This window comes from Lepisma saccharinum, chromosome 2 (assembly GCF_977018435.1).
Source record: "Lepisma saccharinum chromosome 2, izLepSacc3.1, whole genome shotgun sequence".
Lineage (NCBI taxonomy): Eukaryota > Metazoa > Arthropoda > Insecta > Zygentoma > Lepismatidae > Lepisma > Lepisma saccharinum.
Window position 1 is genome coordinate 179127259 of NC_139230.1, and position 15465 is coordinate 179142723.

Below are 15465 nucleotides of genomic sequence, written 5' to 3' on the forward strand. Positions count from 1 at the left end.
CTCCTAATTGCTGCCACTGCTGACACCTGTAGGAGTACGAACCAAATTTTGCAAAAAGTGCCATTGTAAATATTTTGGATTATTGTGTGACTGGTGGGTGTTCTACATTTAACTTCTTTTGGGCAGGGGGGGCATATGCAGTGGTAGCATTGTCGCCTTGTAATCAAGGATCCCAGGTTCGATACCTGGTGGAGGCACTTGGTGGTTTAGATCCCACTTTAAACTATAGGTTGAGTCCTGATTAGCCTTACTGTGCATAAAGTGGACTTAAAACATCAAATCAATTAATCAATTGAACTATTTTTCGAAGAACTATGAAAACTGTTGCTACAGATTTTCTCTCTGGTGTAATTTTGCCAATTCAATATCCAAGTTAGTTGCTCAAGATATTCCCCTCCTTTTTGAAAAGTTATACTGTTCTTGACTAGCATAGTGTTATTATCCCCTCTACGTCACAAAGATACATCCTTTGTTTTCATAAATTTCATTCTGAAGGGAATTTTATCACGTGATACTGAACACTAAAGCATGGGGGTCCATAAAATACATCATGAAATCAGTATTTAAAGGTTTTTGCATGTTGTCATTTCTTTCAACAAATCGTCATTCACTCATGTTGTTGCGAGTTATCTAGTTCTGCAGACCACATTGATAGTAACATGATGAAAGATACAATTGTTGTCTCTTCAGATGAGTCCCTAATACAGGCAATGCTATTTACACATTTCAACAAACGATGTAAAAATGAAACAGAGAGAAGATTTACGATTTCAAGACCAGAAAAGTGACATAAAATGAACAAAACACACAAACCTATTTCGAGACTTTCACATCAAATTTGGAACATATGTTGTAGTTGGTTGGACATAATTATGAAGCTAATTTGAGAAGTTACAATATCTAATAGTTATACAACCTCAGGGCACCTGTGACTAGCATAAATTCGAATGTCTGCATGCACAGTGACATAAAATGGTCGTTGGCAACACTGAGAGTGGTGCTCACATCTGACTGCAAGAATTACATTGGGTCTCATGTGACTTCTTAATACCAGGGTAAAGAGAAAAACCTGGCAGCATTGAGGCCTGTGGAGTGACGCTCGCTTGCGCAATGTCCAACACCTGGCTTGATGCGCATGTTGCATATTATTGTAGGCATGACTTCTTGTGGATGGGTTTCTTCCGGGTCTCGTGCATGCCTCTGTTGACATTCCATGGCAATACACAGTTAAAGAAGAAGAATAGAGATAAAGTGTAAACTACTCAAGAAATACATTTTGGGGGCCCCTGAAGCATCCACTCTAAACCAAAGTGAATAGAAAAAATCCAAAATATGTAGCACTCTTATGTAGCTATGATCATGGTAAGCATAGTTGAAATTGTCCACAGTTATTTCAATAATAATAATATATTATACACTTGGGAGTAAAAAAGTTTTCCCAACTATTCATAAGAAGTCTGTTGGTTCTAGCTAGAGCTATGTAACCCAGTTACCTGAATACCACATCTTGAGAAAATATTATTTTTTTTGGAGATTTTTGCAAAAAGCCTGCAAGCAATATTAATAACCTGAAATTTCCTTGCATAATGTATTTTTTTTAAAAAATTGCCTCCCCCTCTTTGACTACTGTTTAGTTACAGAAAGAAAAAAACAGTTTGTAATAGGTGAACTGAACATACACAATCCTATGTGCCTGCATTGGGTATCGTGTCCTCCCCGATGGTGTAACGTGGTGGTAACGTCATCACCTTGTAATGAAGGGGTCCTGGGTTCAATTCCCAGGCACATTGTACAGTGGTTTGCATTCCACTTTAAACTGTAGGTCCAGTTCTGATTAGCCTCTCTGTGCATAAAGTGGACTTAAATAAAAATTCAAATTCAATCCATTGGGTATTGAACCTGGAACTGCTTGATTACAAGGGGACACTACACTACCAGGGAGGCACACTGGAAATTTTGTATAAAATTTAAATTTTCTTCTTTTTCTTCTAATTGTGATGTTTAGGGACAGGATACCAAACATTTTTCCTTCCCAAAAGACTGGGATTTCTTGACAAAACATGTAGAATTTTCTAAAATCTGTAGGTGGATAAGGCAATTTTTCTGAATTACATTATCAGTTCAAGCTACCACATCGTTGGTGGACATGCTTACTGAGAAGCTGGGATATGGCTCATTGGTGATGTCTTCTTGTCCCTCAGAAAAGAACTTGCACCATTGTGATACATTGCTATTGTTCATGCAGGAATTCTCAGACACTTCTTCATCTCCGTGTGTTATTGGGTGGGGTTTTTGGCTTTAGTCTACAAAATACACACACCAGCTTGGTGGAGAGACTACTGGCTTCTAAAGGTTACTTGTTTGTCCTGGCAGGATAAATGCATAGAAGTATAATTTTATTCAATAACTCCAAAAACAATTTAATTGTTGGCATGACATAGTAATTCCTCTCTCTTCTGGCCCCCACTTACATACGTAATACGTTTGTTCTTGGTGTTAGTACTATGCAGTAACTTAATGTGTGATTGTGAAATCTCGACTTTATGTCAGTATATTCAAGAACCTAGCTTCTGATGTTTGGAAACAAGTGACAGTACTGATTTTTTTTTTTGGTATTTTGTAATACTTTTTAATTCATTTGATTAGATTTGATTTGCTTTATTTTACTTCGCTTTTTTCTGCCACTTTTGACTAATTGCAAAGATGGGGATGAGTGATGATATGATGAAATTGATGAATGGATATTCACAAACATCCATATACCGTAGTGGCTCAGTCGGTAACGTGTCTGACTACCATGCTAAAGGTCCCAGGTTCGATCCCCGGCCCGTTCAAATCCGGGAACTTTTCTAATGTTGGAAGGGGCGCCGGTGCCCACCCAACGTCGAATGACACGGGTACCTGGGGGAAACCCTGGGGGGTAAAGACAGTCAGGGGTGTGATGCTGATCACATCACCCCCACTCACAACCAGATGAAGAAAGTTTGGGGCATTACCCCCTCACCCTATATGCCTTCATGGCATGGTGCTAAGCACAGGGGAGCAGTTTATCTTTTTTTAAATCTTTTATCCATATACCCTGATCTATGGAACAATTTTCAACTAGATTTTTCATGATTGCAGTTGCATAGTAGTGCCACTTCCTAGAATTTTTAAACACATTCATGTAAAACAAACTGAAATTCATAGACCTGCACCCTATACAGTAAACAGCCACACATCGTTTATTCTCTCTTGATTTTTACCACTAACTGCCTTCACAACTAGAGCAACAATCTGCATAATATGGCTAAGCCATCTGAGTAGTTAAATGTTCTTCTTACTACCTGACATGCTGTCCACTTCTGCCTGCTATAGATGTAGGCTCTGTAAGGTGACTTTAAAGTCATCTGGCTTGCCAAATGTGCCTCATTTTAATAGAAGAAATTTATGCCATTAATTGATCTAGAATCGGTTTCCATAAATTTTAGAATTAGAATATTTTATCTGTTATGCAAGTTTGAATTATTTTATGTTGATTTCTATTTAGTCATACCTATAAACACTGGTTTAAAGTACAAAATAATAATAATAATCATAATGATACACAGAATAAAACAGCACACATAATAATTCTTGCTCAGAAAACTTAATAACTCATGAACTGCCTCAGCATAAGAAAAGAAATGTATTACTTGTGCCTTGCCTATTTCACACTCTCCACTGCATTCAATGCATTCACATTGAAAAGAAAAATAATTCAGGATCTTGCTATTGAAGGTTCGAGATTTGAGTCTCAGCCTGGCCATGTGAGTTACTTTGTGAGGGTTCTTTCAAAAGTTTAATCTAACCATTATCCATCCTTAATGTTGCAAAGAGCCTAAAAAGAAGCACTAGAAGAAGAATTAGTACTACTTTTGGCTGCTACTGAGGTTTTTCTTTAGCTAATTGTAAAATGCATATTTCACAGCTGAGCTTACTTTCCTTGTTACTTGTTTAGCACAGTAATGGATCGGGTCAGGACAATTCTCTAAAACTAACTAACTCTCTAGCCTTCTTAAACCCGAAGGTTCATGGCTGCAGCAACACAGGCCTTCCATCTGTCCCTATCTTGAGCAAGATCTATATACTCTTTTCCATCCCTACCAATTTCCTTTAAATCCATCTCAACGTTGTCCCTCCATCTTCGTCTTGGCCTTCCTACATGTCTCTTACCATCAGGTTTCCCAACAAGAATCCTGTAAACTCCTTTTTCCTCTCCCATTTGTGCCACATGGCCTGCCCACCTAAGTCTTCTTGATTTAATTATTCTAGTAATATCTAGACATTAATACAAATTATGTAGTTCTAAATTATGTAACCTTCTCCACTCAACTGTCTCCTCATCCCTTTTAGGTCCAAATATTTACCTAAGGATCTTATTTTCAAATACTCTCAATTTTTGTTCCTCTTTCAATGTAAGGGACCAAGTTTCACACCCATATAATACTACAGGCAAAATTACTGTTTTGTATATTTTAACTTTTAGTTTCTTAGATATTAAACGAGAAGACAAAAGTTTGTGAAGAGAGAAGTAACATGCATTTCCTGAATTAAGCCTACTTTTTATTTCCTATTTAATATAATTTTCATTTGTTAATATTACTCCTAAGTAATTGAATTTGGAAACTAGTTCAAACGAGTTGATATCAATAATTAGATTTTGGTTATTACCTAACACTTGGTTTCGGCCTGTAAGCATATTCTCATTATTACATATTTTATTATTAGAGTTGGGGTATCCCAACTAAATGAGTATGCAAAGTAACATAATAATTCAAAATATATATTATTCCCCGGAAAATAAAAATTACATGACCTCCTCGATGGGATAATGGTAGTGTCATCACCTTGTAATCAAGGGATCCTGGGTTCAATACCTGGTGGAGGCACATAGTAGTTTGGTCAAAGTTAAACTGTAAGTCCAGTCTTGATTAACTTTACTGTGCATAAAGTGGACTTAAAACACCAACCCAATCAACAATCAATCAATCAATAAAATTATAATTTCTGAAAAGGGCATGTCATGTATTTACTAGGGAATTTGTTCAAATAGCCAATTTGCTGATGTTTTAGCAAACAATTAATCAACTGTATGTAAAAAGTTACATTATGTGGCCTTGAAACCCAAACTCCTATACGTATTTTGATATATTGGTAATTTTTATTAATAAAAAGCAGTCCTTTACGAAGTTTATGATTATTTCTTGTTCACTCTGCATGGTGAAATATGCCATTTTTTCAAAGTTCCCAGTCTTGTTGCTTGAAGCCTATCTGTCCATTTCTCATCAAATCACCAAATTTTATAAAATTTGGAGAGAACCAAGTGTGAGAGATGGAGGGGGGGGGGGGTGTTATGACATGGATTGATCCATGGGTAGGGTTTGCATGTGATTATGGACTGAGTTATAATATGTATCTATTTACAATATATATCATGTGTGGAATTTTTAGTTCACTTTTAACATTGGTTTATTTTTTTATAGGATTTAGAAACTGATTTCCTCAAAGGACTCTGCAAGGAGATTGGAGTTCCTCAGACTGAAAAAGGAATTTCTGCCCTTGTATTAGGACTCTGTGGATGGGTTTGTACAGGACTCAGATGTGAATTGCTTTGTAGGTACTGTGATAAATTCATTAGACCACGTCGCTATAAAACCCAATCAAAGTCATTAACAATTCAACAAGAAAGTGTAGATATGGAGAAGAATGTAACATTAGGCAGTGATTCATCTCAAGATGTGGAGATATGTGCTATTTCTGAAACTGAAAATCAATCATCCTCAAGAGAAACATCTTCTAGTCAGCTTCCAGATACTCCTTATCTTCATGAACTAGAGGATGAGAAATCTTCTGAAGATGGAAATGAGCATATGGATATAGAAGAGGCTGGAGTACTTCAAGCACTTACAAGGAAACGCAAACACATTGATCAACAAGGGAACCCCCTTATTGATGAAGTTGAAGATTGTGAATATTCTGAAGAAGGAAATAAAAGAGAAGCTCTCTGTACAAATCTTGAAGCTGAAGAACTTGATAAAAATGCGAAGAAACCTAAGATTGATTCTGGGTTGGAAACCCATCATGACACTCTAAATAAAACTGAAGTTCAAGGCCCAGTATCGTCAAAAGGAATTGAGTGTAGTCAGCTTCCAATTACCCCTCAACTTAGTGAGCTAGAAGATATGAAATCTTCTGAAGATGAAGGTAGAAATCAGCACATGAATATGAAAGAAGTTGGAGCACTTCATGCTGAAGACCAGAGCAATGACTGTGTTGTAGATTCATCAGATTCTGATGATAAAATCAGATGTTCAAAGAAATTTGATAAAGTAACACAGGATAGTAATAAGTTGCAGAATTCAAGGGATTGCATTTTCGAGCAGATTGTTGCTCTTGAAACCCAACCAGATATCATGGCTGATGCAGCAAGAATTCTTGATAATGATAATGAACATGTACATATTTCTTCTACGAGTACCGATAGTGATATCAAGAAAGTAGAAATGGTTCCTGACAAACATGATTTATATTCAGAATGTGTAACTTCTGAGAAGATAACATTACTCAGGGAAATGTGTCGAATATCAGACAAAATAAAGGAGATTATTTTAACCAACTTTGGAACTTTAGAAGAAGCCCGAACAAAAGGAGTTCATTATGGTTATCTTGTAGACATCATTCTTCAATGTGAACAAGGAATTGAGGAATCTTCTCAAGAAAAATATGGAAAAGAACATAAGGATGTGCCTATGGGTGAAACTGAAGAACTTCATGTTGAACACCAGAACAATAATTGTGTTGCTGTAAATGCATCTGAATTAGATAACAAAAGCAGTAGTTCAAAAAAGTTTCAGATTTTAAGTGATCACATATCACAGAAATGGGATGCTGTGGAACTGAAAGAGGTGAGAGAGGCATTAGGAATTCTTAATTATATTCTGCAAAGACTAGAAAGGGAGGATTTTTTAAATAGGGTTTCAACTGATGCAGATGATAGCATAGAAGTAGAACTTGCCACTGGAAAATCTATTAAAAATTTACAAAATACAGATATTGATGGGAAATTAGAGAATGGGTCTTGCAAGGCGTTTCAGCCAGAAAGTGAAGAGATATTAGACAACAAATCGTGTCAAAGCACAGGAACAATTTTAAATGACACTCTGATTCAAACTGAAAATGAGGGCCCACCACCATCAAAAGGAACTGAGTGTATTCAACATTCAGATACCCCTCATCTTACTGAACTAGATGATAAGAAATCTTCTGAAAATGAAAATGAACACATGTCTGTAGAAGAGGCTGGAATCCTTCAGTCACTTCCAAGGAAACGTAAGCACCTTAATGAACCAGATAGCCCTCATCCTAGTGAAGTACAGAATACTGAATCTTCTGAAGAAGCAAGTACCAGAGAACAATTCCATACAAACCTTGATGAAGCTGAAGAACTTTACACAAATCTGAAAAAAACGAAGCTTGTTACTGGATTGGAAACCCTTCACCATTTGGAAATACAACAGAAATCTTCTGTAGAAGCAAGTAAGAGTGGAAATAAGAATATGGATACAGGTGATGCTGAAGGCCCGAGTAGTGACTGTATTTATGTAGATACTTCAGAGTCAAATGATGACAGCAATGGTTCCAAGAAATTTTATAAATGTGTAGACTATTTTACTTGTCAGCAAGGTGTTTCTCAGGAAGCAGATAAAGAGATTTTAACAAATACATTCAGAGAGCTCAACGGTCTTGTGCAACAACTGGATTACAATGAAGAAAGCAATGTAGAGGAAGAAATTCACCACATAAATGCAGATGAGACTGAAGTACATCACTTAATTCCTACAGATGGTGAGCTTCAAGCTTCTAGTGAACTGGAGAATGTGCAAAGCAGCTTGAATCGCATCCCTATGGAATCAAATGGAAATGTTTGCTACCAAGTATTAAGCAGTGAATTGAATTCTAATGATTCAGATCTTGAAGTTATGTACAACTCCGATAGTGTTTGCAGCATTAATTCAGACATTAGTACTTCTAGTCCCTCAGAGACCAATACATCTAGTGAACGTGAAGATACAACAGATGATGAATTATCTTACCAGAGTAGCAGTGCTGGCGATGCACATGGAATGAGTAATGATGAGGCAGTAAGTGAAAATGAATCCAACACATTTGCTGTTCACATGGATGATGAAGGATGTTTAAGTAATCGAGTATCAGAGGACACAAGAGAAAATTCTACAAATAGGAGCAAAGAAATAGCTGATAACTCAGATGAAAGCAGTGATTGTATTATTACTTATGTTTCCACCAACAACGCTAGTACTAGTAATTATTATTCTACATATATCAGTAATGAAATACCTGATAGCTCAGATGATAGCAATGATTGTATTATCACTTATGTTTCCACCAACAGTGCTAATACTAGTGATAATTATAAAAACCAAAACTGTTCACCACATTTGTTCTCCACCCAGGGTTTCATATATTCAGACAATCAAGAGAGACTAAGGCCATCGGGTAGTAGGGGAAAGGACCCATCTAAACTACATGAAAAATATTTCGAGCCTGGTGAAAATTCAACAAATGAGTCAGATGTAGCATATGGTGAGTTATTTGATACTCAATGTCTGTTCTTTAATATTTTATTTAAAAAAATCACAAACAATTCAGAGACACCAAGGGCATCGTGTAGTAGGGGAAAGGACCTATCATTACTACGTGAGGTTGAAAAAAAGCATGAAAAATATCTTGATGAGCAGGTTGATAGCAGTAGTGATGATAACATGTCAAAAGAAGAACCAAAATTGGCCATGCTGGGACATAAACTTCTCAATCCTATCAAAAAACACAAGTTTTGGTGTGCGTGGCTCACTGGTGGATTGAAGTATCATCCGAAGCAAAGAGCTTCTGCAAGCGTGAAGCTCGAGAATGGCATACAGCAGTTAGTGACCAAATTAAAGAACAACCCTGAAGGAATTTCTCCACAGTGGAAGGTAAGTTTATTGCATAAACTATTAATTTAGGCACACATAAGCAAACATAGTGATATGATTTTCACTGTTGCAAGGCATGCTGTTATAGAGAAATTACATTAATTTTTGTGTATTATTTGCTTCTAGGATAGGTGCAAGCAAATCAAATTTTGAGAGTTCAATTTGACAGATGTAGATCCCAAGGTTGTGATAAATATGATTTTAGATACTAGAATATGACATTGGAAATGAAATTCTCATGTTTAGTTCCTTATATTTCAAAATTTTGATCATGGGTGCTGCATTGATATAGTTTTGGTAAAGTTTAATGCAAGAGAGTGTAGATACAGCAATTTTCTGTTGTAATGGATGATTGTTATTTCTAAAATATCTTAAATAGGAGTAATTTGTCAACATTCGTTCTACTGATGCACACAGTTTTTCAACTAATAATAACAACCTACATACTCTACTGTGCCATTATTCAGTTTCAAATTGTAGGTAGTAAGCCACTCTTCTGCTTTAGTTTGTTTATCTTCTATCTCACTTCATATTTTGGATTGGGGAGGGAGGGGGAAGGGTTGAAAATCATACTACTACTTTTACTTTTCCTGGAAACATGAATGTAAATCTTCCAGGAGAATGATTAGTCATGATGGCCAGTGATCAGAATGCTACATTTTAAAAGTAGCTTCGCTACAGCTACTGCTGCTCTTCTAAAAATGTAGCTGTGCTACAGCTACATTTACCAAAAAGTAGCTCACTACACTACTCAAGTGCACTACTCGCTACTTGGCTACTTTTGTTCTACTTCTGAAAAAAAACAACCATGAAACAACTACATGGATATTCAAAGCAAGCCCCTAGTATGATAGTTGTACTTACTGGAAAATAGATCGTTATTTATTATCATAATTCCCGCAATTTGTTAGATGTTTGCTCTAACATTGCAGATAGCTGGGGATGCTTCTTTGGTATAGCTAAATGAGCAACAGGTGGAGCAATGCTTTACGTAAGTTTACTGATGGGAATGCTTCCCTGAAGACACAGTGGAAATTTTGTCACCTTGTAATCAAAGGGTCCCAGGTTTGATACCTGGCAGAGGCACTAGTGATTGGGTGGATAAAGTGGACTCAAAACAAAAACTAGGGAAGATGCCTAGTTGGGAGGATGGATCCTCCTGTTTCTCCATTCCCCACACAAAAATGGCAGAACGCGACTCTAGATAACAGAATAACATAATAAACATTTCATCCTCATTGTTATGAATATCAAAAGTTACAGAAAAGCGATGTAATAGTAGAAGAAATTCATACATTGGAAACTGTATATTAACTAAAGAAATTATCGCTTCTGCAGATAAGTCAGTAACTTGTACAATTTTTTTTTCAATATCATAAAATATATTGAGGAAACTGATGTGTAAACCTAAGTGTTCTAAACGTATTGAAATTTTAAAATTTGTGAACAAATATTATGACGAAAATAATTGTAATTCCAGAAAGTGTATGCCTGTCATTCTTGTAACAGTAATTTCCTGCTGGTAAGATCCAATGTACTAACAATGATCAATGATGTTAATGTACAAAGCCATTGAATTATGGCACTATTGCTTTGCCATTGTCCATCCATTGGTCACTCGTTTTTGCACTGCAAGATGTGTTTACACAGTAATTAATGACATTTACCTGTTTCTTACACCTTGGATATCCACAGGATTTGTTTCTGGGCTGCCACAAACAAGGCATTATTCCCCAGGGGTGCAGCAAGCGAGGCAAAATAATGATGCAGCTCAAAAAAATATAGCTGTTAGCAAGAATACTTTCATATATGCCAGTTCAGTTTAGTTATCTGGATATTAGATTTATTCTATACTAATGAAATAAATTATGCAGATATCTATAATCTGCAATATCAAGATATTAATAATGTAGATTATATGTATTTCCATGTAATAGAATTTGTCTTTATGAACCTCCTGCAAAAGTAAGCGTTTTTGTTGAATTTTTCTTTGAGTTGTGGTCACATTCAAGTTTTCCTCAAAATGCAAAGACATATAGCTGTAGCGACATTTTCACTACAACTACAGGAATTTTGTAGCTTAGCTACAGCTACAATTTTCAAACTACAAATCTTGTAGTTAGCTATAGTAGCAATGCTACAAGTAACATGCTACTTCTGACCACTGGCGATGGCAATAATTGATGACATGAGATTGCAGATTAAAATGAAAATTATTAACAATGTATCATCTGGAGAAATTGCTTGTGTATTCTTACTATCCAGAAGAGGACTTTTATGTAAAAGTCCAAATCAGAGCAAAAGAACATATCCCACATAGTATTGTTGATACCCAATGTAAAGAATAAATACACTTCTTAGAATATATTAGAATATAATGAATAGACTTAGGATTTATGAACACTAAAAAGTTGAAAAATGTACAAATATGCTCAGTACTTGAAGTGGAAGGTGTTAGTAAGAGGTATGCTTGTTCAAGCTTTGGGGTTAGCTGGAGGGATACTTCTATGGGTTAAGATGGTGACAATTAGACAATTGAGAGATGCTTTATGAAAATTTTGCTAGCTGGGGGTTGGTTTGCGGCTGCAAAAATTTGAGTTTTACTAGTGTCTGGTAAGTGTTTCTCCATTCCTTTTTACTTGTTATGTATACGTACACACACAAACACAAGAACATTCTACATGCTTTTGCTGTCACAATGAATAAATGGAGAAAGATGTGTGTTTTTGAATGGGGCATGATCATCTGGGGATCGGGGTTCATAAATTCAGCCATTCCATCAGAGAAGATTTCTCAGCGATCAAATGAGCCCTGGTTCACTGTTAGTGTTTCATTGTCAAGTGTAAAAATCATGAAATCACTGCACCCAATCATCATTCTGGTAGACCCAAGACGTTAACAGATCAGGACGGGCAAACTCTGAAGTGTGGTGTGTGAATCAATCATCAGACAGCCTTATCAATGATTCCATAGGATTTCCATCACAGCTCAGGTACAGAGAGCAGTGATCAAACTATCTGCCAGGACGTGATAAAACTTGATTTTCATGGTTGTACTGCTACTAGGAAGCCATTGATCACATGCACCAATGCCTGACATCATTTGGAGTGGTGCAAATAGCCCTGTGATTGGACTATGGGGCAGTAGAAGAAGATCTTATGAAGTGATGAGTCATGGAACATGATCTGGCAGTCAGATGGGTATGTGTGGACTTGACAGATGCCTGGCGAACATTTGCCAGAGTGTGTTGTGTTGCGTTGACAGTGAAAATTTTTGATGATGGGTTAATGCTCTGGGGTTGTTTTTCCTGGTTTTGACTTGGGACATAGTTTTAATCAATTGCTTGATGACATCTGGTGTGTATCAATACATTTTAGACAATAACATGCTTCCAACAATGTGGTAGCTTTTTCCTGTGTCCACGCAATAATGCTCCTGCCTACACAGCAAGGTCATTTTGTCGTAAAAGTGTAAAGTGCTCCCCTGTGCTTTGCACCACACCATGAGTGCATATAGGGGGTGTGGAGTTAGGGCCCCACACTTTCTTGATCACAGCCAAAGGTGGGGGGTGATGTGATCAGCACCACTGCCTTTACCCCCCAGAGTTTCCTCCAGATGCTCATTTTATACAACATTGGGTGGGTGCCTGAGCTGCTTGAACAAGTGGATAATAATCCCAGTTTTCATCTGCTGTGGATCGATCCCAGGTCCCACTTGACCAACAAATACATATCAGCTATTCACCATGCTGCAGGAAGAATGGAAACAAATTATCTCTAGTAGTTTAACAGCACTTTAGTGGCGAACACTCTCCAAAGGGTAAACACTGTAATAACAGCAAAGGGAGATCCAACATGCTATTAAATCAACAGGAATGGGTGTCCAGTGACTTTTGGATACATAGTGTGTGTGTGTGCTTACATATGTGTGTAAGGTTGATGTGAAATTTCTGCAGACACTGATGAGATACCAATATAAAATTTATCGATATCAATAACTGATATTTTACTAATCTGATATGAAATTGTAAATGGTTCTTTAATCTCATTTATTATGGAATGTTACTATGTGTCTACCTTTGAAACATTAACTGCATATATAGACTTTTGATATTCAAACCAGTGCATGAGAGTTTTACATTGATAAATTACAGGATTACATTGCAGTTCCTTCATCAATATATTTTAATTATGATGATAAACTGATACACCTATATGCCTATATTGACCTATACCAAATAGAGTACTGATTAATATACTGAATACAGTATCTTAAATGATTAAATTATATATATATATATATATATATAATGGATAAAAGCAAGGAGGGCCAAAAGGGCTAAGTAAAAATCAAAGAAGGTAAAAGGAAACACTAACCGGACAGTAGAAAAATGTGAGGCAGATGAAATATCGCGAGCTGCCTCACATACCACTACCACCAAGAAACTTGCTGCCACCAACCCACCTGCACTCATCACCCAATATCATCCCCACCTCAACAAAATCAGGCACACACTGCACTCTCTTCTCCCAATTCTCCACTGTGATCCTGAAACCAAAAACATATTTCCCGACAAACCCAGAGTGGTTTTCAAACCCCCCCAACCTCCAAAACATCCTGGTCCACAACACTCCTTCACCACACATCCAACACCCCCCTGCCCATAAATGCAACCACCCCAGGTGCCAGACCTGCCCCATCCTCATCACTTCTCACACCCTCCAGGTGCACACGGCCACTGGCAAATTTACCGTCCATCCCAAAGGGACCTACCATGCCTCAAACCTTATCTACATCCTCACCTGCAACATCTGTGGTGATTTTTACCTGGGGGAAACATCAACGGCCCTCAACCTCCGCATCAATAACCACCGCTCCTCCACCCACAAACTTGAACTTCACTGTCGCCGTCCACACCAACCACAACATCAGTTTCAACGACTGCTTCCGGGTAAAGATTATCCATCTCCTACCCCAACCAGCCAACACCTCTGTTCGCAAAAGATGGGAGAGGGCCTATATATCGGCCATGAGTGCAACCACTCCACCTGGCTTGAACAAGGCCACCCAGTAATGCCCATCCCTCACCCACCATCCCTCCCAAGCCATCCCATCCCTCCTGCCCTCCCTCCCAGCTCATCCCACACACTCACAGTTTATGATGAGCCTGGTGACGAAACAGTGTTTTTTTCATTCTACGCACCGCTTCTTCTTTGATGGGGACCTGGCAACTCTGCAGTGCCCCAACTTCCGGTTCCATCTCTTTCTCCTCACACTGATGATGCTATGAAATTAGCGAAAATTTTGAATTTTTCTACTGTCCGGTGAGTGTTTCCTTTTACCTTCTTTGATTTTTACTTAGCCCTTTTGGCCCACCTTGCTTTTATCCATTATATATATATATATATATATATATATATATATATATATATATATATATATATATATAATGTAAAGGTAAAGTGCTCCCCTGTGCATAGCACCATGCCATGAAGGCTTATAGGGGTTGTAGGGTAACGCCCCACACTTTCTTGATCCGGTCACGAGTGGGAGTGATGTGATCAGCATCACACCCCTGACTGCGTTTACCCCCCAAGCCCGCTTCTAACGTTTGAAAAGTTCCCGGATTTGAACCGGCTGGGGATCGAACCCGGGACCTTTAGCATGATAGTTAGACACGTTACTGACTGAGCCACCGTGGCATATATATATATATATATATATATATATATATATATATATATATATATATATATATATATATATATGTATATATGTATATATGTATGTATGTATGTAATATGTGGTTTTCAATACTTATTGTTCTTTATTTTTTACTGACATGAGCAAACAGACAACATTTGAAATGAGTCTTTGTAAGTCTTGTTTAATTAATTTGTTATGTATTTTAATTTCATATAATTGAAATTTTTGCAGATTGATATTGAGGATGTGGACAGTATGCAGCACAGTAGCAGTCAGTTTGACACCTCATGGTGATGTGCAACCTGTTGATTGGCATGTATTATTTTTTATAGACTATAGTGAAAAATAGAATGTGTATCAAATGTGTGTATCATACTCTCAACTGGTCAAAGTCTTAAAATATGTGGGTAACATGTATGAAAATACTTTGAAGGTCTTCGCTCAATGAAGTATTGGATTAGCTACAAGCAATAATATATTTTCCTACCTGCATTTTAGACATGCATTTTTTCATTTGCTATGGATTTCTATAATTTGTTTTGTGAGTTCAAATATATTTTTGAAACACAAACTGTACTAATATTGATCTTGAATTTACTTACCAGTCATTAAGTAGGCTTATGTTAGGCTTTATTTATTATTTTTTTATTGCATATTGTTTAATTTAACCATTACATCAGGATTTTATTACATGAAAATTAGAAAACAACATTACCTAAAAGGGAAATATTGAAAACAGAAAAAA

General features: G+C 36.9%; 1 protein-coding gene across 1 annotated transcript in view; it reads left to right on the plus strand.

Annotated features, from left to right (window-relative positions):
* LOC145980705 (uncharacterized) overlaps nucleotides 1-15224 on the plus strand; it is a 51640-nt gene extending 36416 nt beyond the window's left edge. Inside the window, exons 4-5 of the mRNA XM_083113771.1 lie at nucleotides 5505-9014; nucleotides 14952-15224. Of these exons, the coding sequence (XP_082969897.1) occupies nucleotides 5505-9014; nucleotides 14952-15014 (3573 nt within the window). The 3' untranslated portion in view covers nucleotides 15015-15224. The remainder of the gene's footprint in view (nucleotides 1-5504; nucleotides 9015-14951) is intronic.
* Nucleotides 15225-15465: the final 241 nt, after the last annotated feature.